At 35.4% G+C, this 25,872-nt stretch overlaps 1 protein-coding gene across 4 annotated transcripts in view; it reads right to left on the reverse strand.

Moving 5' to 3' along the window:
• TAOK1 (TAO kinase 1) overlaps positions 1-25,872 on the reverse strand; it is a 145,523-nt gene that overhangs the window by 59,411 nt on the left and 60,240 nt on the right. For all 4 annotated transcript variants that reach the window (XM_044745950.2, XM_044745952.2, XM_070482659.1 and 1 more), the window contains one exon: positions 20,760-20,981. In XM_044745950.2, the coding sequence (XP_044601885.1) occupies positions 20,760-20,891 (132 nt within the window). In that variant the 5' untranslated portion in view covers positions 20,892-20,981. The remainder of the gene's footprint in view (positions 1-20,759; positions 20,982-25,872) is intronic.

The following is a 25,872-nucleotide window of genomic DNA, read 5'->3' on the forward strand; positions in this document are numbered from 1 at the left end:
TTTGCCAGTTCTGGATATTTCATATAAATAGAACCATATAATAGACGGTCTTTTGTAATTGGCTTCTTTCACTTAGCACAGTGTTTTCAAAATTCATGACTAATGATGTTGAACATCTTTTCATGAGCTCATTGGCCATTTGTACATCTTCTGTGGAGAAATGTCAATTCAGATCCTTTGCCCATTTTTAAATTGGGTTGTCTTTTTATTATTGAGTAGTAAGAATTCTTTATATATTCTAGACACAAATCTCTTATAGAAAAATGATTTCCAAATATTTTCTCCTGTTCTGTAGGTTGCCTTTTCACTGTTTTGAAGCATAAAAGTTTTTAATTTTGATGAAGTCCAATTTGTCTATATTTTCTTTTGTTGTTCATGCTTTTTTTGGCATCCCATCTAAGAATGCTTTGCCAAAACCAAGGTTATGCAGACTTACCTCTGTTTTCTTCTAAGAGTTTTATAGTTTTAACTGATACATTTAGGTCTTTGATCCATTTTGAGTTAATTTTTATATATGGTGTGAGGTAAGGGCCCAGTTTCACTGTTTTGCATTAAACAGCTACACTTTTAATTTGCCTAAGATAAAGCTTGATTTAAAAGTGAGTATACTGGGGCTGGCCCTGTGGCTGAGTGGTTAAAGTTCAACGCGCTCTGGGTGGAACTGGGTTCGCATCCTGGGCACAGACCTACTCCACTCATCAGCCATGCTCTGGAGGCATCCCACATACAAAACAGAGGAAGCAGTGGCACAGATGTTAGTTCAGGGCTAATTTTTCTCAAGCAAAAAAAGAAAGGAGGAAGATTGGCAATGGATGTTACCTCAGGGTGAATCTTCCTCACCAAAAAAAAAAAAAAGAAAGAAAGAAAGAAAAAAAAGTGAGTATACTGAATACAATGCAGTATACTGGATTAGATTCTAGAACAGAAAAGAGACAGTGGGAAAATATGAATAAAGTATGTAATTAACAGTATTGTATCAATGTTGATTTCTTATTTTTGATAAACATACCATAGTTACGTAACATGTTAACATTAGGCAAACTGGGTAAAGACTATAGGAGAAAACTCTTTACTATTATTGCAAAATCTAAAGTTATTTTTAAATAGTACACACTGAATGGTTACACATCAGAGATTTTCTCAATGGGGTTCTTTTATTAGACCCACTTCTAAGATTCTATGTATATTTTTCTGTTATTGTATATTTCTCCACATTAATGTGTATGCAGAAGAGAGGGATAAGCGTAAACTCAGACAAAAGTGTAATATAGAAAAAAGGTTGTTTTCTGTGTCCCTCTTCCCTCATTTTGTGTCCAAATGTTAACAAATGTTAACATCAAACACACACATATAGCATGTGTTCATAAAAAGATTCTTCAAGGATATATACCCAAATGTTAACAGTAGCTTGCCCTTGTGTAGTGAAATTATAGATGGAGTTACTACATTATTTTTGCTTCCAACTTACAAATGGGATATAAACCAAAAGTTCAAATTGTTAAGAATCTGAAACACATTTTCTCTAGGGAAATAGTGTTTTAAATTGTGGTTTTATTCCTAAGGTGCCCATAAAAAAGAAACTAAATCCATGATACTGCCAAAATACTATCTATACCATATTTGTTGCTTGAGGGGAAATAAAACAATTTTAATAGGAAGAATAAATAATGAATTTGAGTGTAATATTTCCCTACAGATTAAGAAAGGAATTCTTGCAGATGTTTTCAAGGCTTTAGAGTAGCAGTTTATTGGTGCACTTTTAAAGTTACACTGTTTAAAATAAACATATTCTTTTAACTACTGATTTTATTTCCTGGAACCTTTTATTTATGAAGTGTATATTATTTTTCTGAAGGAAAAACTGAGTCAACAGAAACATATTTACTCCCCTTTTTTCTTTTGTGGAAGAAGTTCATTTCTAGTTACTAGTGAGCTTTAAATTTTTTTTTAGTTTGAAATAATTTTAGACTTATGGAAATGTTGCAAAAATAGTACAGAGAGTTACCATGTACTCTTAAGCCAGCTTCCCTAATAATAACATCTTGCATAATAAGAGTACCATTATTAAAACTAAGAGATTAACATTGATAAAATTATTAACTATTAAGTAAACTATAGGCTTTATTTGAATTTCACCAAGTTTTCCACTAATAACCTTTTTCTCTTCCACAATCCTACACTTCATTTGGTCATCATGTTTCCTTAGTCTCCTTCAATCTATCCTAGTTCTTCAATCTTTCCTTATCTTTCATGACTCTGACACTTCTAAAGAGTACTAGTTATTCTGTATAATGTTCTCCAATCTGAGTTTGTCTGATAATTTCCTCATAATCAGATTAAGTTTATGTGTTCTTTTGGAAGAACAGTGAAGAAATGGTGCCCTTCTCAGAGTGTCTGGGGGTACATGATGTCAGTGTGTCTTATTACTGGTTATATTTAACCGAGATCACTTGGTTAAGGTAGTCTCTGCCAGGTTCCTCCACTGATCTTCCCATTTTAATTAATAAATATCTCTGGGGCTATACTTGAGATTATGCATATATCCTGTTTCTCCTCAAACGATAACCCACTAATTTTAGCATCTATCAATGGATCTTGGCTGCAACAATTATTTCCCTTAGTCCTTTTACATTTAATAAGGGAATTTTAATTATTTTTATATATATGTATATCTCTGCGTATGTGTGTGCGGTGAGTTCCTACAGATACCTCCAATTCCAATCCAATACTATAAGGTTATTTCTACTCTTCCCCCTTTCCTTATTTGTAACCTCTTTCTTAAACAATAAGAAAACTGGTTCTCATTATCCACATTTACTTATTAAAATCTACTATACATATACAGCAATTTCAGAATTGCCAAGCCCATATCCCTAGAAGAAACAAAGTAACTAACTAGAGTTCCTTTTGTCTTTTAGTCTTAGAGTATTCAGCCAAAACACTGTTTCCAAAATAATTTAAGACTAGTTCTTTTGTTCCCCACCTCCTTCTGTGTGTTTATGTTATTCATTTCTAATACAGTTACGTTCATTTGTTAGAGTCTGTATTCCTTTAGGTTTCTCCCATATCATAGCTGTTTTTTTTAAAATGAACATTTAACGAATTTGGGTAAAATTTCTTTTTGGCATACACATTGAAGAAGACTAGAATTTTTCACAATTATGAATAAAACTACCATAAATATTTACATATAGGTTTTTGCATGAACTTGAGTTTTCATTTCTCCTGGATTAATATCTAGGAGTGGGAATGCTGGGCCATATGATCAGTGTATGTTTAACTTTACTTAAAAAACTGCCAAACTCTTTTCCACAGTGGCAAGATCCATTTTTCATTCCTACCAGCAGTGAAACAGATTTCCAATTGCTTTGCATACTCACTAGCACTTGGTATTGCTTGAATTTCCTTTTTCTCATCTTCACTTTTAAGCCATTCAAATAGCTGTGTTGTGATAGCTCATTGTGGTCTTAATTTGTATTTCTCTAAGGACTAATGACATTAGACATCTTTTCATATTTTTATTAACCATCCATATTTTTTTGGTGATGAGTCTGTTTAGACCTTTTGCTCAATTTTTTATTGGGCTGTTTTCTTATCATCGAATTTTGAGAGTCCTTTATATGTTCTGGATACAAATCCTTTGTCAGATATGTTACTTGAAAATATTTTCTGCCAATCTGTGGCCTTCCTTTTCATTCTCTTAACACTATCTTTGAGAGAGCAAAAGCTTTTAATTTTGACAAAGTTCAATTTATAAACTTTGTCTTTTATGGATAATGCTTTTGGGGTCATATCTATGAACACTTTGCATAATCCAGAGTAACAAAGATTTTCTCCTATATTTTATCCTAGAAGCTTTATAATATTTATGCTTTTTACACTTAGCACTATGATCCATTTTGCATTAATTTTTGTGTAAGGTGTGAGTTAGAGTTTATTTTTATGCATATGGATGTCCAGTTGCTCTGGCACCATTTGTTGAAAAGACTATCCTTTCTCCATTGAATTGTCTGCATCTTTGTCAAAAATCAGCTCACTATACTTGTATGGGTAGGACTGTGTCTGGACTCTCTTTTCTGTTTCATTTATATATTTATCGTTTCAAGGATAAGTCATACTACTACCTTGCTTACCATAGATTTATAGTAAGGTTTTGAAGTCAAATAGTCTGAGTTCTTTAACTTGTTGTCTTTTTCAAAAGTGTTTTGGCCACTCTAGTTCCTTTGCTTTTCCGTAAAAAATTTAGAATATGCTTGTCAATATCTATAAAAACAGCCTGCTGGGATTTTGACTGGGATTGCATTGAATCTATATATTAATCTGGAGATAACTGACAGCATAACAAAATTTAGTCTTCTAATCCATCAACACAGTGTATCTCTTCACTTATTTAGACCTTCTTTGATTCTTTTCATTAATGTTTTATGGTTTTTAGCATACAGATCTTGCAGTTTTGCTGGACTTATACTCAAGTATTTCATTTGGGGGGCACTAGAAATACCACTTTCAGAACAGAACAGATCCAGTTGTTCACTGCTGACATAAGAAATACAATGGATTTTTGTGTACTGATCTTATATGCTGCAACCCTGCTAAAATCACCTACTAATTTTGGGAGTCCATTTGTAGATTGCTTGGGATTTTCCAAAGTAAACAATCATGCTGTGTGTAACATGTTAAATACGTGGATAAATTTAAAAACTATTTTTTCTCTTTGATTCTATAAAATACATGAATGTTTAAAGCAAACATTGTGACAGTGAATTTTGGGTTTATAATGTATGTAAATATACATATGACAATAGCAGCATAAAGGATATTGAGAGGAGTACATGATTTCTACATTTTCCTTGAAGTGATTAATATAACAAATGAAGTGAAAAGAGGATGGGATATTCTTCTAGCAGAGAATAAGATAACAAAAGAGAAAAGTTTTAAAAAGTGTACATATAATAAAGTACTATGTAGAATAGAATTAAATGAGTTACGAGTAATTAAAGAAGAGCACAATACTACATGTCATCTGTTGTCACCACCTGAGAGCAAAAGAGTAAAGAAAAAATTGGCTGTAAGCCTAAAAGACAAACTTGATGCTGTTGAGAGCAAAAAAAGGAGTGAGTAGAAAAAAGAAAATATATATAACCAGTCATTTTGTTTCAAACCTGTGAAGATCCATTTGGGAGCTATTTTAATGAACTAATAAAAATGACTTGAAATTACCATATTGATTAATTATTGTAAATGGTCTTTCTATACTTCTTTTGTGTATTTATATATTTCTCTTATAACATTAAACAACTTGCTCTAACCTCTGAAAATATAAAACTTGCCAATCCTCTGAAAGAATACAGATTAGTAAAATCTTACACTAGGAAATAAGAGGTAAGTATGACATCTCATTTTTAAAAATGAAGAAATACAACTTTTATAAAGTAAATAAATGACCTCCCTGAGATCATCTGTCGTCTGCCACATTTGTTAGGAAGCTACCTGGTTCACAAGCCAGTGTTCTGTGGCCCATCTACTAACATCATGTTGGTTCTATTAAAAGAGAAAGTTTATCTTCCTGGCAATCTAGATATAGTGGTCCTTTTGGACGTCTGACTCTCTGATTTGGTTTCAAATACTTATTATGCTACCAGTCCTTGATTAGCTTGCCTGATGAGATAGCCAGCAAAGCTGGCTCAGAATATTTTTAAATTTCAGGCAATCCCTACTGCCAATTAATGACAATTAAAGATATAAGAATTATATTTAATCATCTAAAAAACTTTGATGAGAAGGTCTTTCCACTATACAGTATCAAGATAGACACTGCACATTTATCCTTGTCGTAGGGTGGGGGTGAGAGGAAACATAAAAACAGAAGCACGTGTCAAAGCGCACGTACTCACATATGCAACACATATATACACACATACACACACACACAAACACGCACAAAAAACACGTACCAAAAAAATTCAATTCTGGGCTACATTCACACTTTACTCATCTACATGGTGCATGTTTCCAGAAATCAAGACAATTAACAGAAAACACCTGCTCTGAGCAGTTGCCTAAATCCTCTATGGTTTCATGCAGTGATTCCTGGGGTTCTAAACTGAACCTAGGTTTCCTAACTCAGCTTTTTTTTGGTTCCCCCCTTCACTTTACTATGCAAATCTGTCAAACATACAGTAAACTTGGTATAGTACAGTGAACCTTGTTATGCCTTCTACTGGGTCAGAAGTTGGCAAACTTCCTATAGAGAGCAAGATATTAAATATTTTAGGCATTGTAGGCCAAATATATATTCTTCTTGTCCTGCTGCATATTCTTCTTCTTTTTTTTCTGCTTTTTCTCCCAAAGCCCCCCAGTACATAATTGTATATTTTAGTTATGGGTCCTTCTAGTTGTGGCATGTGGGATGCTGCCTCAACGTGGCCTGATGAGCAGTGCCATGTCTGTGCCCAGGATCTGAACCAGCGAAACCCTGGGCTGCCGAAGGGGAGCATGTGAACTTAACCACTCTGCCATGGGGCCAGCCCCCTCTTCTTCTTTTTTTTAAATGTAGAAACCATCTTAGTTTGGAAGCTGAGCAAAAATAATTCACAGGCTGGATCTGGCCCACAGGCTGTAGGTTCCCAGCCCCTACTATAGATAAATCCTTGGTTAACATTTTGCCACATTTGCTTTGAACCTCTCTATCTAGACAGATATTGTTATCATTACCATTATTTTATTATTGAAGAGGATTCGAGAGTAAACATTCTCACCCTTGGTTCCACAGTACTTCTTCATATATCTTCTGAAAATAAGAACATTCTCTTGAATAACCACAGTACAATTATCAAATTCAGGAAATTTAGCATTGATACAATGCTATTATCCAGTAGATATAGGGTCCATATTCAAATTTCACCAGTTATCTGAGTAACGTTCTTTATAGAAATTTTTTTCCAATCCAGGATCACAGGTTGTATTTAACCACCAGTAAAGCCTAAGCCACCTCCTGATACCTAGCCTAGACCAACTTGCTTTCATTGCCCCTATTAGATCCTTACTTCCGGGACTATGAAACTTTCTCTCCCAACCACAGCTCTCTGAAATAATCCATGCTGGGTAGGACAATCACAGAAACTATTGCATAAAGAGGTCCAAACACTAGAGAATCACTTCCCTCCCCAATAATTCTCTTCCACAGGTGAGGCACTATAAGGTGCACCCTCTTATCTTGTCAGAAAAGTCTCCTGATTCTATCAAGCTAGACTTTAACTCTAAAATCTGTATTCACCCCTCCAGCTTCATTGCCACTATCTAGTTTAAGCTCTCAGCATTTTCTTCCTAAACTATTACAAAAGCTACGTAATCAGCCTCCTTTCTTTGATCTTTGACACACGCCAACCTTTCCTCTACACTGCTACAAGAATAAACTTGCTCTATCACAAATGGAAATACAATATCTCTGTTGCACTTCAGTGGTTGCCTCCAGACTTCAGAATAAAGCCCATATTTCTCAGTATAGTTTAGGAGGCTCTCTTCAAGAGTCCTTGCTTGTCTTTCCTTTTTAACTTTCTCTGATCGCATCCTTGGTTCCCACTACAATCTTAATTTAAAATATACCCACTTCAGTCATACACTTCCACAAAGACTACTGACAAGTTCCGGATTTGGGATAATGCAATTTTACAGTTTTATTTAAAATTTTCAAATCACTTATATTTTGCCAATTATGAATTAATTCAGTACCTTTAACGAATAGAGAAGGACAGTAACACTACTTCCCCCACTGGACAGATCATATGGGCAGGTCTAAAGAAGAGAAAAACCTACTGAAATTCTATACTTTTCAATATTAACAATGGAAGATCAATTGCTCAAAAAACGTATTATCTTTAAAAGGAGGATATATGAAATGCCCATCCAAGTACAAATCGTACCAACGAAGGGAAATTTCACTAGTAATTCTTGCCATGATGCTTGTGTTATACTTTCTCTAAAGCCCAAAACAACCATAAAAGCAGGCAATATACGTAAAACAATTGTATGAAACTACTGGAAAGTAACACATGCAGGAAAGGCTTTGGAGACCAGAATCTGCGAGAGAAAAATAGCATACAAAGTGAGCTGTAAATTTACTTCAGCTTCAACCTTGAACTTGTGATACAAGCAAATAGAGTCCAAGCAGGGAGCTAAGCTGAGGAAACAGATGCCAGAGACAGAAGCTTCCAAAGTGTCTGAGACTTAAAAAACACAATCTCAGAAGAGGAAGCTGAGAAGCAGCAGCTCAAAAATCTGCAAATTCTCCCCAAGCAGTCAACTCCTAAGTATGTATCTGCATGATAAGACTCACGTGAATCCAGCAGAAAATAGCAGCTGGAAGACTAAAGAGATAAGTGGAGTTTTCAGAGGACAAGAAGTGCTGGAGACATGGAGGTTGGAATTCAAACTCCACCAAAATGACTGAGCCTTGATAAACAACCCACACATTCAGCTGGGATCCCAGAACAGCCATACTTTAAGAATAAGGGCCAAGGTCCAGTATTAAGGGCAAAACTGACATCAACTAATCCTAACAAAGCCTAAAATGAAGCCTTAAGGTGACTCATCAGTATACCATCAGCTTGCCAAAAGAAAATGCAACTGTCTTTGAAGACAACTAATATCATCCAAAACATCTACAAATCTTCCTCTATAATGAGTAGTCAATAAAAAAATCACAAAGCACGCTACAAAGTGGATCAAATATTGAAAAGGAAAAAATTGGAACTATGAATAGACCAAATAAGCATTCAAATACTGGATTTACTAAAAAGAGATTTAAACAAACAAACCAAAAGAGAATGAAATGGACATTTTACAACAAAATATATGAGAAAAATTACACAAAGAACAGGAGACAGCTGAAATACAGTAAGGTTTTTACATTGTTTGAGAAATGGCAAAAGTGCTAATTTAACTATAATAAGTAAAGAATACATGTTATAATCTCTAGGGTAAAAGCTAAAGAATAATAAAAGAATGTATAACCAATGGTATTAATCATGTCTTTTTATTTGCTGTACTTTGATACTTTGACATCTGGGGCCTTGCTAACAGAAAGGGACTGCCACTCCCAGAATTAGCTGATTCCTGGAGATAGCAAAAAGCACATCTTTCGCATAGAAATCACCAATCTAGAGCCCATATCTCCAACGACCTCACACTTGGAGCCCTCTATCCTCTGCTCTAATTACCACAGGGCCAAGTACCAGACAACTAGGGACAGCCCGTATACTCTAAACCAGCTGAAATTATTTAAACTAGCTAATACCAGACTTGTTTACACTGCCTTGTCTATTTCTTCCCACAGAAACCATAATAAAGTCTCTTGCCCATGTTTTTCCCTTGCTTCTGCTGCCTCCTCACTATACCAATGCTTGCCCCTGTGGCCCCCTTCTCTTGGGATCTCTAACAAACTACCTTTTCAATGGCAATTGTTAACTGATCTGTTGGCCTCTCCATATCTAATAACAATAAGACCTATATTTTAAAACAAAAAATAACAATAAACAATTCTAAAGATGGCAAGAACAAGAATAAAGGAAGAACGGATAGGACAAACAAACAGGACAAAATAGACTTACATGAGTGAAACACTGCAATTGAAACAAAGATGAGATGGTGTAGGAGTGACGTCAGCGTCATGGCATAATGAGCCTATTTAGGACTCTCTCCCCTCCAACATACAGCAAAAACGGGCAACCATATTCCAACAGAAAATAACCTAAAAGCATAGGAATACTCAGAGAATCATGGCAGCCATACAACAGAGGGGAGAGAAGGTGGAGACCCCCTCAGAGGAGCTGGAATGGCATAAGAGAGAACTTCGCTCCCTCCCCTAAAGACTGCTGTTGCTGCTGCTGGAGGCTCCGTGAAAGAAGGAGAAGGGGAGGGGACACTCGCATACAGGATCACCCAGGACTCTCTATGGCCCTTGCAGCCTAGAGGGAAGCCCTCTAACAGGGCGGAAGCTTTCTCATGGGGTGATCTCATCAAGCCAAGACCCCAGGAGACCAGAAAGGGGGAGCTGATAGGGAAATCCAGGGTTACATGCAGGAGAAAGCACTCCTCCCCTGACCTGCCCTGCACCCCACCATCTCAGCTGAAGATGGAGGGCTCAGAATATGCGGCTCTCGGCCCCCACCCATTGGCAAGAGGCTGTAACTGCAGCCAAATATCACAATCGGAAAACCTGTTCTCCCAGCATCAGGGAATCCATCAAATCTCCAGACCAAGGAGAAAACAAGCACCCAGAATTCAGTCCTGAGGACGCAGAAATAAGTAAACTAAACAACAATGAATTCAAAATAGCTATCAGCAAAAAACTCAATGAGGTAAAAGAGAATATAAAGAATTCAACGAATTCAGGAGCTACTTCACAAAAAGAGACTGAAACTATAAAGAAGAATCAATCAGAAATACTAGTGATGAAAGACACAGTGGAAGAGATAATACAAAATATGGATTCCCTGAATGCTCGTGAGGACACGACAGAGGAGCAAATCAGCATAATGGAAGATAGACATGCTGAAATGCGCCAGATAGAGGAGGAGAGAGAGATGAGACTAAAAAGAAATGAATAAAGTCTCTGAGAAATATCCAACTCAATGAGGAAAAGCAACATAAGAATTATAGATATTCCCAGATGGTGAAGAGAAGGAGAATGGAGCAGAAAGTGTGCTCAAAGAAATAATAGTAAAGAACTTCCCAAATCTAGGGAATGAGAGGGAAATGTGTGTGGAGGAAGCTTTCAGAGCTCCTAGATTTGTCAGTGTAAAAAGACCTACTGCAAGGCATATAGTAGTAAAACTGGAAAAAATGAATGACAAAGAAAGAATACTCAGGGCAGCAAGGCAGAAGAAAATAACCTACAAAGGAACCCCTATCAGACTTTCAGCAGATTTCTCTGCAGAAACCTTACAAGCTAGGAGAGAATGGAATGACATATTCAAAACATTAAAAGATAAAAATCTTCAGCCAAGAATACTCTATCCAGGAAGAATATCCTTCAGATATGAGGGATAAATTAAATCTTTTCCAGACAAACAAAAGCTAAGGGACTTCGTAGCCACGAGACTGCCCTACAAGAAATACTCAAGAAGGCCCTCGTACCTGAAAAAAGAAAAAAAGGGAGAAAGGGGTCACGAAACATAGAGTAAGGAGACAAAGAGACAGAATCAGAAAAGGATAGCAAATATTCAACTACAGTATTAGGCTAAAGGGAAGGAAAACACCAAAAACAAAGACAATCTTGTCACTTTAACCACAAACTCACAACACAAGTTGGAATAAGACATGAGAATAATAACTTAAGAGGGAGGAGGAAAGGGACTGAATCAGTTTAGTCTAAAGAAATAAGAGGCCATCAGAAAATGGACTATGTTATGCATGAGATTCTGAATACAAACCTTGGGGTAACCACTAAACATAAGAGCAGAAGAGAGACACAAAAAATAAATAAGGAAAAAGACAAAGAAACACAGCATAAAAAAACTGCATAATTCAGTGGGTGGACCAAAACACACAGGACGAGAAACAAAGGAAATGCAGGAAAACCAAAAATGAGAGACATAATGACAGCATTAAGCCCTCACACATCAATAATCACCCTCAATGTAAACGGATTGAACTCTCCCAATAAAAAGACACAGAGTGGCAAGATGGATTAAAGAACAAGATCCAAAAATTTCTTGCCTCCAGGAAACACATCACAGCTCCAATGACAAATACAGGCTCAGAGTGAAGGGTTGGAAGATGATACTTCAAGCTGATGGCAAACAAAAGAAAGCAAGTGTCACAATACTTATATTAGACAAAGTAGACTTCAAGATAAGGCAGGTAAAGAGAGATAAAGAGGGGCAATATATAATGATCAAAGGGACACTCCATCAAGAAGAAATAACATTTATAAATACCTATGCACTCAACACAGGAGCACCAAAGTTCATAAAGCAACTATTAACAAACCTAAAAGATATTAAAAATAATACAATAATAGTAGGGGACCTCAACACCCCACACACATCACTGGACAGAAAATCAACAAGGAAACAGCGGAATCAAATGAAAAGCTAAACCAGTTGGACTTAAGAGACATATATAAAACACTCCATCCAAAAACAGCAGAATACACATTGTTCTCAAGTGCACACGAAACATTCTCCAGGAGAGACCATATGTTGGGAAACAAGGCAAGCCTCTAGAAATTAAAAAAAAATTGAAATAATAACAAGCATCTTCTCCAATCATAATGCTATAAAGCTAGAATTACAAGAAAAAAGCTGAGAAAGGGACAAAGATGAGGAGACTAAACAATATGCTATTGAACAAGCAACTGATCATTGAAGAAATTAAAGGAGAAATCAAAAAATATCTGGAGACAAAGGAAAATGATAACATACCATACCAACTCATATGGGAGGCAGGAAAAGCTGTATTAAGAGGGAAATTCATTGCAATACAGGCACACCTTAACAAACAAGAAAAATCCCAAATAAACACTCTCAAACTACACCTAACTGAATTAGAAAAAGAAGAACAAACAAACCCCAAAGTTAGCAGAAGGAGATAAGTAATAAAAATCAGAGCAGAAATAAAAGCTATTGAAACAAAAAAGGCGGTAGAAAGGATCAATGAAACAAAGAGCTGGTTCTTTGAGAAGATAAATAAAAGTCACAAACCCCTAACCAGACTTACAAAGACAAAAAGAGAGAAAGTTCAAATAAACAAAATCAGAAATGAAAGAGGACAAATAACAACAGACTCCATAGAAATACAACGAATTATAAGAGAATACTATGAAAAACTATATGCCAACAAAATGGATAACCTAGAGGAAATGGATAAATTCTTAGACTCTTACAACTTCCCAAAGCTGAGTCAAGAAGAAACAGATGATCTGAACAGACCAATCACAAGGAAAGAGATTGAAACAGCAATCAAAAGCATCCTCAAAAATAAAACCCCAGGACCAGATGGCTTTCCTGGAGAATTCTACCAAACTTTCAAAGAGGATTTAATACCTATCCTTTTCAAGCTATTCCAAAAAATTAGGGAGAATGGAATACTTCCTAACACATTCTACAAGGCCAACATCACTGATCCCAAAGCCTGACAAGGACAGCACGAAAAAGGAGAACTACAGGCCAATATCGCTGATGACCATACATGCAAAGATTCTCAACAAAATTTTGGCAAACTGAATTCAGCAACATATCAAAAGGATCATACATCACGATCAACTGGGATTCATACCACAGACACAGGGATGGTTCAACATGCGCAAATCAATGAACGTGATACACCACATCAACAAATTGAGGAATAAAAACCACATGATCGTCTCAATAGATGCAGAGAAAGAATCTGACAAGATCCAACAGCCATTTATGATAAAAACTCTGAACAAAATGAGGATAGAAGGAAATTACCTCAACATAATAAAGGCCATATATGACAAACCCACAGCCAACATCATACTCAATGGGCAAAAACTGAGCACCATCCTGCTGAGAACAGGAACGAGACAAGGATGCCCATTATCAACACTCTTACTCAACATAGTCCTGGAGGTTTTTGGCGAGAGCAGTAAGGCAAGAGAAAGGAATAAAACGAATCCAAATAGAGAGTGAAGAAGTGAAACTCTCGCTGTTTGCAGACGACATGATCTTACATATAGAAAACCCCAAAAAATCCATTGGAAAACTAATAGAAATAATTAACAACTACAGTAAAGTTGCAGGGTACAGAGTGAACTTACAAAAATCAGTTGCTTTTCTATACTCCAATAGCGAACTTACAGAAAGAGGATTCAAAAATATAGTTCTGTTTGCAATTGCAACTAAAAAAATTAAGTACCTAGGAATAAATTTAACCAAGGAGGTGAAGGACTTATACAAAGAAAACTATAACACATTACTGAGAGAAAGTGATAACGACTTAAAGAGATGAAAAGAGCTTCCTTGCTCATGGATTGGAGAATAAACATAGTTAAAATGTCCATACTACCAAAGTAATCTACAGATTCAATGCAATCCCTATCATAATCCCAATGACATTCTTCACGGAAATAGAGCAAAGAATACTAAAATTCACATGAGGCAATCAAAGACACCGAATTGCTAAGGTAATCCTGAGAAAAAAGAATAAAGCTGGAGGTATCACAATCCCTGACTTCAAAATGTACTACAAAGCCACAGTGACCAAAATGACATGGTACTGGTACAAAAACAGGCACACAGATCAATGGAACAGAACTGAGAGCCCAGAAATAAAACCACACATCTACGGTCAGCTACTCTTTGACAAAGGTGCCAAGAACATACAATAGAGAAAAGAGAGTCTCTTTAATAAATGGTGGTGGGAAAACTGGACAACCACACGCAAAAGAATGAAGGTAGACCACTATCTCACATCATACACAAAAACGAACTCAAAATGTATCAAAGACTTGAGGATACGTCCTGAAACTATAAAACTCCTGGAAGATAATATTGGCAGTACACTCTTGGACATCAAACTAAAAAGGATCTTTTCACATTCCATGTCATCTCAGACAAGGAAAACAAAAGAAAAAATAAACAAGTGGGAATTCATCAGACTGAAGAGCTTCTGCAAGCAAAAGAACCTAGGATCAAAACACAGAGACAATCCACCAATATGGAGAAAATATGTGCAAATCATATGTCTGACAAGGGGTTAATCTCAATAATATATAAGGGATTCACACAAATGAACAATAAAAAAGCAAACAACCTGATCAAAAAGTGGGCAGAAGACATGAACAGACATTTTTCCAAAGAAGATATACAGATGGCTGATAAACACATGAAAAGATGTTCAACATCACTAATCATCATGGAAATGCAAATCAAAACTACACTAAGATACCACCTTACGCGTGTTAAAATGGCTATAATCACTAAGACTAAAAATAAAAAATGTTGGAGATGGTGTGGAGAGAAGGGAACCCTCACATACTGCTGGTGGGAATGCAAACTGGTGCAACCACTATGGAAAACAGTACGGAGATTCCTCAAAAAACTAACAATAGACCTACCATATGACCCAGCTATCCCACTACTGGGTATCTACCCAAGCAATTTGAAATCAACAATCCAAAGTAACATATGCACCCCTATGTTCATTGCAGTACTATTCACAATAGCCAAGACATGGAAGCAACCCAAGTGCTATCGACTGATGACTGGATAAAGAAGATGTGATATATATATATACAATGGAATGCTACTCAGCCAGAGAAAAAGACAATTCATCCCATTTGCAGTAACATGGAAGGACCTAGAGGGAATTATGCTAAGCGAAATAAGCCAGTCTGAGAAAGACAAATACCAGGTGATTTCACTCATATGTGGAATATAAACAAGTACCGGGACAAAGAAAACAGTTCAGTGGTTACCAGGGGAAGGGGGGTGGGAGGGGCACTGGGGGTGAAGGGGAGTACTTATGTGGTGACAGTAAAGAAATAATGTACAACTGAAATCTCACATTGATGTAAACTATTATGAACTCAATAGAAAAAAAAATAGCATCCAGATAATGGAATGTTATTTGGCACTAAAAAGAAATGAGCTACCAAACCCCAAAAAGACATGGAGGAACCTTGAATGCACATTAAGTGAAAAGGCTACGATTCCAACTATATGACATTCTGGAAAAGGCAAAACTATGGAGACAAGAAGGAGCTGGGAATCCAAACTGCAAAACTGCAATTGTTTTGGGAAGAAAATAATTCTGCAAGCAGACACAAACAACACAGCATGATTCTTGTTCCTATCAACACACCTGGAGTAGAAGTAATAAGGCTACTGTCAGTTTTTGGCTATATGGATAATCTTCATGGAGGACATTTTGAGATCCATTTTAATCAAGTGCGAGTTCCTGCCTCCAATTTAACACTAGGTGAAGGTAGGGGATTTGAAATTGCCCAAGGCCACCTTGGACCTGGCGGAATCCACCACTGTATGAGAACAGTAGGTTTGGCAGAATGTACTTTGCAGATCATGTGTGAACAGGCAACTCAAAGGATGGCCTTTGAGAAGAAACTGTATTCACATGAGGTGGTGGCTCACTGGATTGCTAAAAGCCCCATTGACATTGAGGAGATCCGCTTGTTGACCCTGAATGCAGCCCACAGCATTGACACTCTGGGCAGTGCTAGAGCTAAGAAGGAGATTGCAATGATTAAAGTGTCTGCCCCTCGTCTGCAAAATCACTGACCGGGCCATCCAAGACTGTGGAGGTGCAGGCGTTTCCCAGGATTACCCTCTGGCTAACATGTATGCCCTAACGCTAACTTTGCGCTTACCAGTTGGGCCTGATGAAGTCCACTTCTCAGCAACCACAGCGATGGAGCGGCAGAACCAAGCCTTGAAGGCCAAGGTGTAGGGAGCAGACATGTCTCGCCTTTAGACAGATGTCATGGGCTCCAGCATTTGAATCTCATTCTAGTTTTGCAGCAGCTTGAGCACAGGATTAATTACTCACTTTTGGTAAAGATTTTGATCTTTTTTGATCATCTGTTTTGATGAGTGGGTTTTATAATTTCAAGGGTCACACACAGGTTTAAGTTAAATAAGAAATTATTTCATAATAACAGCATAGCTGTTATCATTCAGTCTAATTCCTAAGTTTTTAGCATTTATGTTTTAAACACTCAACTTGTAAAGAGATAATGAGCTAAACTGGAGAACTAAAGCATAGTATAAAAATATTTTCATGTTTTGATTCTCAGGAATTTTCCATTTAGATAAGTATGCAAGGAATATTTAATCATTACTTCGTAAAAGATATAGTGAGGTCTCCTTTTTAACACTGGTTTCAGGGGTTGGTTTAACACTTTGCAGTAATGTTTGCACTGGAGAAAGGTGCATGACTGATTGGGTCATTTCAGAATTCCTATCATCATAAGCCTCTTCATAATTCAACAGAAGCATTTATACATAAAATCTGAATGCAGCTTAAAGTTTACTAGAAAACATGGCATATTATGAGGAAACAAAATTAGGAAAACTTTTAATTATTTATAATATGTTGATAAAAACAGTGAAGAGTTTAAGCTACAAGGAAGTGATTTTGTTTTGAGAAGAGATTAAAGACAGTCTGCTCTGAATGCCATCTTGTTAACAGCCTCACCCTAAGCAACACCTCTGTGGCTCTTACATCAGCGCTGTCCAATATAGGAGCCATTGGCTGCATGTGACTCTTGAGCACTTAAATTGTAGCTAGTGCAACTGGGGGATTGAATTTTTATTTTTTAAAATTTTAATTAATTTAAATATCGATTCTCAACTCAGTTACTGGAAAACTTTTAAGTATGCTTGGAATAACTTGGGTATGTGAATTTACTTTTTCAAATGTAAATTTTATGAAATCTAAATACAGAGCAAGTTTTTTGAATAAAATTTAGTATCTGAATTAAAAAATAGAGGAAGTGTAAAATCACACCAAATTTTGCAGAAATTTAGTATGAAAAAAGTAAAATATCTCATTAATACTTTTTAAGTATTGATTACATGTTGAAATGATAAAATCTGGATATATTGAATTAAATAAAATATATTAAAATTAAAAAAAAAATGACTGTCAACACCTAATGTTAGAGAGGATATGGAGCAAACAGAATTCTCATACACTGTTTATGGGAGTGTAAAATTTCTACTTCTTAACGAAAAAGTCTGGCAATTAGTCATAAAACTAAACACACATCTGCCCTAAGATCCAACAATTCCATCCTAGGTATTTACTTAAGAGAAATGAAAAATTCAGTCCACAAAAAGACTTGTAAATCAAAAGATTTTAAATCAAAAAAGGTTACAAGAGACAAAGAAGGACATTATATATTAATAAAGGTTCAATACAGCAAGAAGTTATAACAATTATAACTTTTATGCACCTAATGATACATCATTAAAATATATGAAGCAAAAACTGACAGAATTGAAGGGAGATATAGACCATTCTACAATAATAATTGGAGACTTCAATACCCCACTCATAATAATGGAGACAACAACCAGACGGGGATAAGTAAGGAAATACAAGACTTAAAACAACAAACCAATTAGATCTAATAGACATACATAGAACATTCTACCCAACAAGAGAATACACATTGTTTTCAATGCACATGGGACATTTTCCAGGATAGAGCATATGTTAAGCCACAAATCAAGTATCAACAGATTTTAAAAGATAGATATCATACAAAGAATCTTCTCTGACAAAATGAGATGAAGTTAGAAATTATTAACAAAAAAGGAAAACTGGAAAATTCACAAAATTGTGGAAATTAAACAACACACTCTTAAACAACCAATGAATCAAAGAAGAAACCACAAAGATAATTAGAAATACTTACAGATGAATGAAAACAAAAATACAATATATCAAAACTTATGGGACCAAGTGAAAGTAGTGCTCAGGAGGAAACTTATAGCTATACTTACATTAAAAAACAAGAAAGATCTCAAATTAACAACCTAAATTTACAACTTAAGGAATTAGGGAAAAAAAGAACAAACTAAGTAAGCCTAAAGCTAGCAGAAGGAAGGAAATAGTCATGTGTTGCTTAACAATGGGGATATGTTCTGAGAAACGTGTCAATAGGCGATCTCATCACTGTGCAAACATCAAAGAGTGTACTTACACAAACCTAGATGGTATAATCTACTACACACCTGGGCTATATGGTACTAATCTCATGGGACCACCATTGTATACACAGTCCACCATTTACCAAAAAGTCATCATACAGCACACGACTGTACCATCAAACACGATCTACAGATTTAAACAACCCCTATGAAAATTCCAATGGCTATTTTTTTGCAGAAATGGAAAAGCCAATCCTCAAATTCATATGGAATCACAAGGGGCTAGAAACAGCCTAAACTATCCTTAAAAAGAGTAAGGAAGTTATTCCTGATCTCTAACTTACTACAAAACTACAGTAATCAACAGCATAGTCCAGCGTAAAGATGGATATATAGGCAAATGGAATAGAACTGAGAGTTCAGAAATAAATGTATACGATATGGCCAACTGATCTGACAAGGATGTCAAGACAATTCAATGGGGAAAGAATAGTCTCTTCAACAGATGGTACTGAGACAACTGGATTTCCACACGCAAAAGAATGAAGTTGGACCTCTACCTCACAACACACACAAAAATTAACTCAAAACGGATCAATGACCTCTAAGAGCCAAGACCATAAAACTCTTAAGAGAAAACATACAGATAAATCTTCATGACCTTGGATGCGGCAATGGATTTTTAGACATGACATCAAAAGTACGAGCAACAAAAGAAAAAATAAATTGGACCTCATTCAAATGTAAAACTTTTGTACATCAAAGGACATCATCAAGAAAGTGAAAGACAAACTAGAGGAGAAAATATCTGCAAATCACATATCTGATAAGAATTTAATATTCAGAATAAAGAACCATTACAACTCAACAACAAAGAGACAACCCAAATTTTAAACTGGGCAAAGGACTTGAACAGACATTTCTCCAAATAAGGCATACAAATGGTCAATAAGCATATGAACAGATGCTCAACATTATTATAAAGTCATTAGGGAAATGCAAATCAAAATCAGAAGATACCGCTTCACACCTAGTAGGATGACTACAATCAAAATAACAGGCATCGGCAAGGATGTGGAGTAACTGGAACTCTAGTACATTACTGGTGGGAACAGAAATGGTGCAGCCACTATAGTGCAGTTTGGCAGTTCCTCAAAAAGTGAAACATAGAATTACCATGTGGTCCAGTATTTTCACTCCTAGGTACATACTCAAATTTGAAAACGGACTCAAACAGATACTTGTATGCCAATGTTCATTGTAGCATTTATTCACAATAGCCAAAAAGGGAACACAATCTAAAGTCCAACAATAGACGAATGGATAAACAAATCATGGCATATACATACAATGAAATATTATTCAGCTATAAAAAGGAATGAAGTACTTTATGCGACAACATGGATGACCTGCAAAGTGATTATGCTTTACATTGTACTAAGTGATATAAGCTACACATGAAAGTACAAATATTGTATGACTCGATTTATATAAAATATCCAGAACAGACAAATTCATAGAGATAACAAATAGGTAAGAGGTTACCAGGAGCTGGGTGGGGAGGGAAATGAGGTATTGCTAATGGATACAGAGTTTCAGTTGGGGTGATAAAAAAGTTTTGAAGACAGATAGTGGCAATAGCTGTACAACATGGAGAGTGTAATTAATGCCACAAACTGTACACTTAAAAAAAGTTAAAATGGCAAATTTGACGATTTTTTTTAGCATAAAATACACACAAGAGGAAAAGACTTTGGTACCTACCCAAATAATAATCTTAGATTCTACAACACTAAAACTGACTCTGTATGGGTCTTTACAGAAGTCAGTGTTCTGCAATATTTACTCCCATATCAATACAAGTCATAAGACTTCTAAAAACAGTTTGCTGAAAATTCTAAACATGTAAGTTAAAGTAAAATAATATTCTTTCCCATGTTTTCAACAATCCAAGCAGCTCAACAAATAAAACTATCTACTTTCATACTATAATACTCAAACCTATGCAAGTGACTATAAAATGGAATATGGCCCATATTTGTTTATATGATTGTTTTTCACTCTGCCAGTACTGGATATTAAGTAAATGCTGGTCACTGACATTAAGCCTTTAACACTTACAAAATACACTGCTCCAAAGCTTCCATGGCCAATTTCTCTGAGATCTGTGAAGAGCTTCTCTGGATCTTCTTTGAAGAAGAGCTCTGCAATTTCAGGGTCCTTCAGGCTGCCCGCTCGGTTAGTTGATGGCATCCTGCTGGGCAATCAGCTCTCTGATTCTAATTTTGTACTGCTATCCCAATCCTTGGTTCATCTGTATGAATGAAGCCACGTTGGCATAAACTATTGTAGAGAAATAAGAGAAGAAAAAAAGTCAGGAAAAGCAAAAGGTGCTAAGAACAATTAGTATAAGACCATTTGCTGTCAGCATATACAAAATTACCTCAGGCCTAGAATTTCACTGAGAAGGAAGTGAGGTCTACTAGCACAGTAGTTCCTAAACCTGGCTCATCATCACAATCACATGTGGTGCTTAAAACAAGAAAATGCCTACTATACATAGTATAGAAGTATATACTTACACATAGATTTTTAAAAATTAAATAAATCTTTATATCTTGGAAGGCTTTCTGTATCAGTGCTTAAAGATTTATCTAATCCTGATGCAGTGAGTCCACCAGCAGAAGAGATGATAATATACACAGACAATTAACATCACGCACAACTCAAGATGTACCCACAATATGTTTCTAAGAGGAATATTTCCGTCTATTAATGACCTTCAAATATAAGAAAATACACAAAAGATTTCATTCATAAGCATTCTTTTCCTTTCAGATACCACATGCCAGTGTTTAGTCAACTCTAACACAGACATTCCAAAGAAAACCACAATGGGAGAAAGTAATGAATTTAATGCAGACAACTTCTTCCCCCATAAACCTGATTCACATTAAAATATAGCCTTTCTCAAATCCGCTTCATTAGATAAGTAGATACTACAGATAAGCAGTAAATTCCCTGGTGTTTCTGCTATTAGTTCCTTTATATCAGATTACCTGATTTTAAAAATGGCTGTCATAATTGAGAAATTTCAGAACCTGGGTTCTGGCATGACACTGCCTGGATATGAATCCTAGCAACATTATTTACCAGCTATGCTTGGGTAGCCTCATTTTCCTAATCTGTAAAATGAAAATAATAACCTAATTTACAGAGTAGTTGTAAGGGTTAGATGAGTTAATAAACGTAAGCATAGACTAGTACTCAGGCATAGTAAGAACTACATTAAATGTTAGCTGTTTTAACCTGCTTAAATTCACCAATTAAAAAAATAATAAACAGAAAAACCACTCCAAAATTGATTTCATTAGACTCCTGAGAGAAAAATAAAGCTCTATCCAATCCTCCCCATACTCTTTATATAACTTTTAAGCAGGTAACTACCTACCTGTCTCATTTTTAGTCAAGTCAACTGAACCAATTTTAATTCTTGCTAGAAAACTTCTTTGTAACTATGTAAAACATATTTACATGTCTTTTGTACCTCTCTAAATTTACACTACATTGCAATAAAAACCCTTAAATTGTTAATCTGTATTCCATTTCTAACATACTTTTAACGCTGCCCCATATACTTTTACCAATTTCCCTGCTCTGGAAGTTCCCTGGAACAAAGTGGTTCAACTACAGTTCTTCCAAGAATATGTGATCACAGGAAAGTCACAACTTCTCACTACTAAAATGAAGAGCTTGAACTAAATTCCATACAAAGCGTTACTATTCAACTAATCTACTTATTAAAAAATCTTCAGTGTTACCTGAAAACTTAAGAATTTTGAATGATCAAGTTACAATGACCCTTATTTTAAGAATTATTTTACGTTAAAATTTTCTAATCAGTTCCATGATTTGCATCTTCTTTCTTACCTGCCTAACAAATTCCCACTCAAAATCTTTCAAGATTTAGATTAAACGTAATAATGTTTATAAAGTTTTAACTCTAGTAGGAAGAGCTAGTCACTCTTTCTTCATGCTCCAAAACATCCTGAAGCATTTACTATAGTATACTGCAATTATTTCTCTCTCTGCTAAACAGGTAGGCACAATGCATCTCACTCATCTTTATATTAGTTCTCTATATCCTACACCCTATCTCTTACAGTTAATATTACATAAACATTTGTTGAACTAAAAGAATACACTAGGGGGCCGACCCCATGGCTGAGTGCTTAAGTTCACGTTAAGTTCTGCTTCGGCGGTCCAGGATTTCATCAGTTCGAATCCTGGGCACGGACATGGCACTGCTCATCAGGCCATGCTGAGGTAGCATCCTAAATGCCACAACTAGAAGGACTCACAACTAAAAATATACAACTATGCACTGGGGGGCTTTGGGGAGAAAAAGGAAAAAAAAAAACCTTTAAAAGAATACACTTAATTCTTCTCTCCATACCACCCCTAAAAATGATTTTACTTCCACAAATATATATTGAACAAATAGTATACAAGACTATATTATGCACAATATTAAAGTTGACAGTAGAGAAATGAAGTAAATTCATAAGCACAGCACCCTCCAGAAAATCAGAGAAACAAGAAATGGGGGAATTGGAACATTTGCTCTACCAAATACCAAAATATAACACAAAACCATTGCCATCACTAGAATACTAAAAATAGGACAAGTAAATCAACAATCTAAAAGTACAGAAACAAATCCATGTATGTGTATCTTGGAATTTAGTATAGAATTAAAGAAGAAGAAATAAATGTTAAGAAAACTGAGAACCCATTTGGAAAAAATTACAAAAATTATATCCCTATCACATATCTTATATAAACATTACTGCTAAGTGGCTTAAAGAGACATCTCAAATCAAAGAGGATAAAGTGGATTTGATAAAAATAAGTGTTAGAAGATGCTAATAGCTATTTGGAAAAAAATAAAACAACACCTGTTCCTCAAACTGAACATCAGAATTATATATGGGTCAGAAATACAAATATAAAAAATGAAACTATACAGTACTAGAAGGATATGTAAGTTCCTCTGTAATCAAGAAGTAAAGAAACTTTCTTAACTATGATCCAAATCCAAAATAATAAAGAAAAAGATTGATATATTTAACAATATAAAAAAGAAAACTTGGGGGGCTGGCCCGGTGGTGCAGCGGTTAAGTTGGCACATTCTGCTTTGACGACCCAGGGTTCACTGGTTTGGATCCCAGGTGCGGACATGGCACCGCTTGGCAAGCCATGCTGTGGTAGGTGTCCCACATATAAAGTACAGGAAGATGGGCACGGATGTTAGCTCAGGGCCAGTCTTCCTCAGCAAAAAGAGGAGGATTGTCAGCAGATGTTAGCTCAGGACTAATCTTCCTCACAAAAAAAAAAAAAGCAAACTTGGGAGGAGGGGCTATGGAAAAAGACATTTCAAACAAAAAGATAGATGATAGGCTTGGGAAAAATGTTTGAAACTTATGTTTACAAAGGGTTAATATCCCTACTATGTAGAGTTGCAAAAAAAAAACAAAACAAAAAAGACAACCTGATATCCTTAATATATAAAGAGTTTCTAAAAACAGCAAAGAAATAAACAACAACTCAGCAGAGATATGGGTAGTTCACAGAAAAAAAAAGAGGAACAACCATTAGATATATGAAAATATGTTCAACATCACACAAAGTGAGAAATACAAATTAAAACTATACTAAGATTTCATTTTGTACCTATCAGAATGGCAAAGTCACTACATGCTGATTATGGGATGTAAGGGAAATATATACTTTCATACATTAGTAGTGGTAATGCAAAAACAGTACAAACCCTATGAAGAAAAATCTAGCAAGTTCATTTAAGCACTTACCATTTCACACAAACCTCCCATTCAAAGGAATCCATACAAAAGATACTTACAAAGGGAGGAACTGAAACTCATTACATTGCTGATGGGAGTGTAAAATGGTACAACCATTTTGGCAAACTGTTTAACACATGCTTATCAAGCTAAATAAAGATTTACTCTATGATGGAGCAGCTCCTTAACTAGTTATCATTTACTCAAAAGGAATGAAAACACAGGCATGCAAAAAGACTTGTACACAGCAGCTTTATTCATAATAAGCACAAACTGCAAATATAAAATATCTATCAACAAACAAATGTATAATAAGATTGTGGTATAGTCACACAATGAAATACTATTCACAGCAATAAAAAGGAATAAACTACTGATACATGCACCAACATGGCTGAATATCAAAAGCATTATGCTCAGCAAAAGAGGCCAGGAACAAAAGAATGCATACTGTGTGATTCCCCTAGTAAATTCTCAAGTAGGCAAAACTAGTCTAAAGTGGTAGATCCACAGTTGCCTGGGGCCGGTAGTGGGAAGAAATGGGTAACTGACTACAAAAGGGCCCACAGGAACTTTTTGAGGTGATAGAATGCTCTGTATCTTTGATTGGGGTAGTGAACTACACAAGTGTATACACTTGTCAAAACTCAACTGTAGACTTAAAATGGATGTATTTCACTGTATGTAAATTATCTCTCAACTAGCAACTTTAAAAAATTAAATAAATGGCTTAAAATCTAAGTGATAGATATATAGAGTACAAATTTATGAATATGGTATGGAAGGATATGTATTGAAATGTTAATATTTTCTCTCATAAAGTAAGCAGGGCTGTGAAGAGCATTACTTGTTAGCCTAGACATCTGTATTATCTGAATTTTTATATCAACCACATTTATAATTCTAAGAAATTTTACTTTAACTTTTACTTTAAATTTGAGAAAAATAAAATAGAATATTTTTTAAATTAAAAGAATACAGACTCTTACAAGGGAAAACATCAAAAAGGCTATTAACGTTTTTTTAAACTCACAAAAGACTGATGCATTTAAAAATTTTGTATGTCAAAAAAATTAAGTCAAACACAAAAACTGAAATATCCAGAGCAAACACAATTAAGAGTTAATACTTGTTAAATATACAGATGTGATTCAAATCACTCAGACAGTAGCCAATCCATCAACATATAAATGACCAAAGGACATATATCAACATTTCATAAATAGGTAATAACAACTGGGGAAAGAAGTCAAAACTTGAAGAATAAAGGGTATGGCCATGAGTTTTCTGACTCCATTTTCCACCTTTATCTCCAGGCTTTGACTTAAGAGCAGCCTGAGTTGCAGAACAATGTTGAAGGTGCTGACAAGGAA

This window comes from Equus asinus, chromosome 13 (genome assembly GCF_041296235.1).
Source record: "Equus asinus isolate D_3611 breed Donkey chromosome 13, EquAss-T2T_v2, whole genome shotgun sequence".
Lineage (NCBI taxonomy): Eukaryota > Metazoa > Chordata > Mammalia > Perissodactyla > Equidae > Equus > Equus asinus.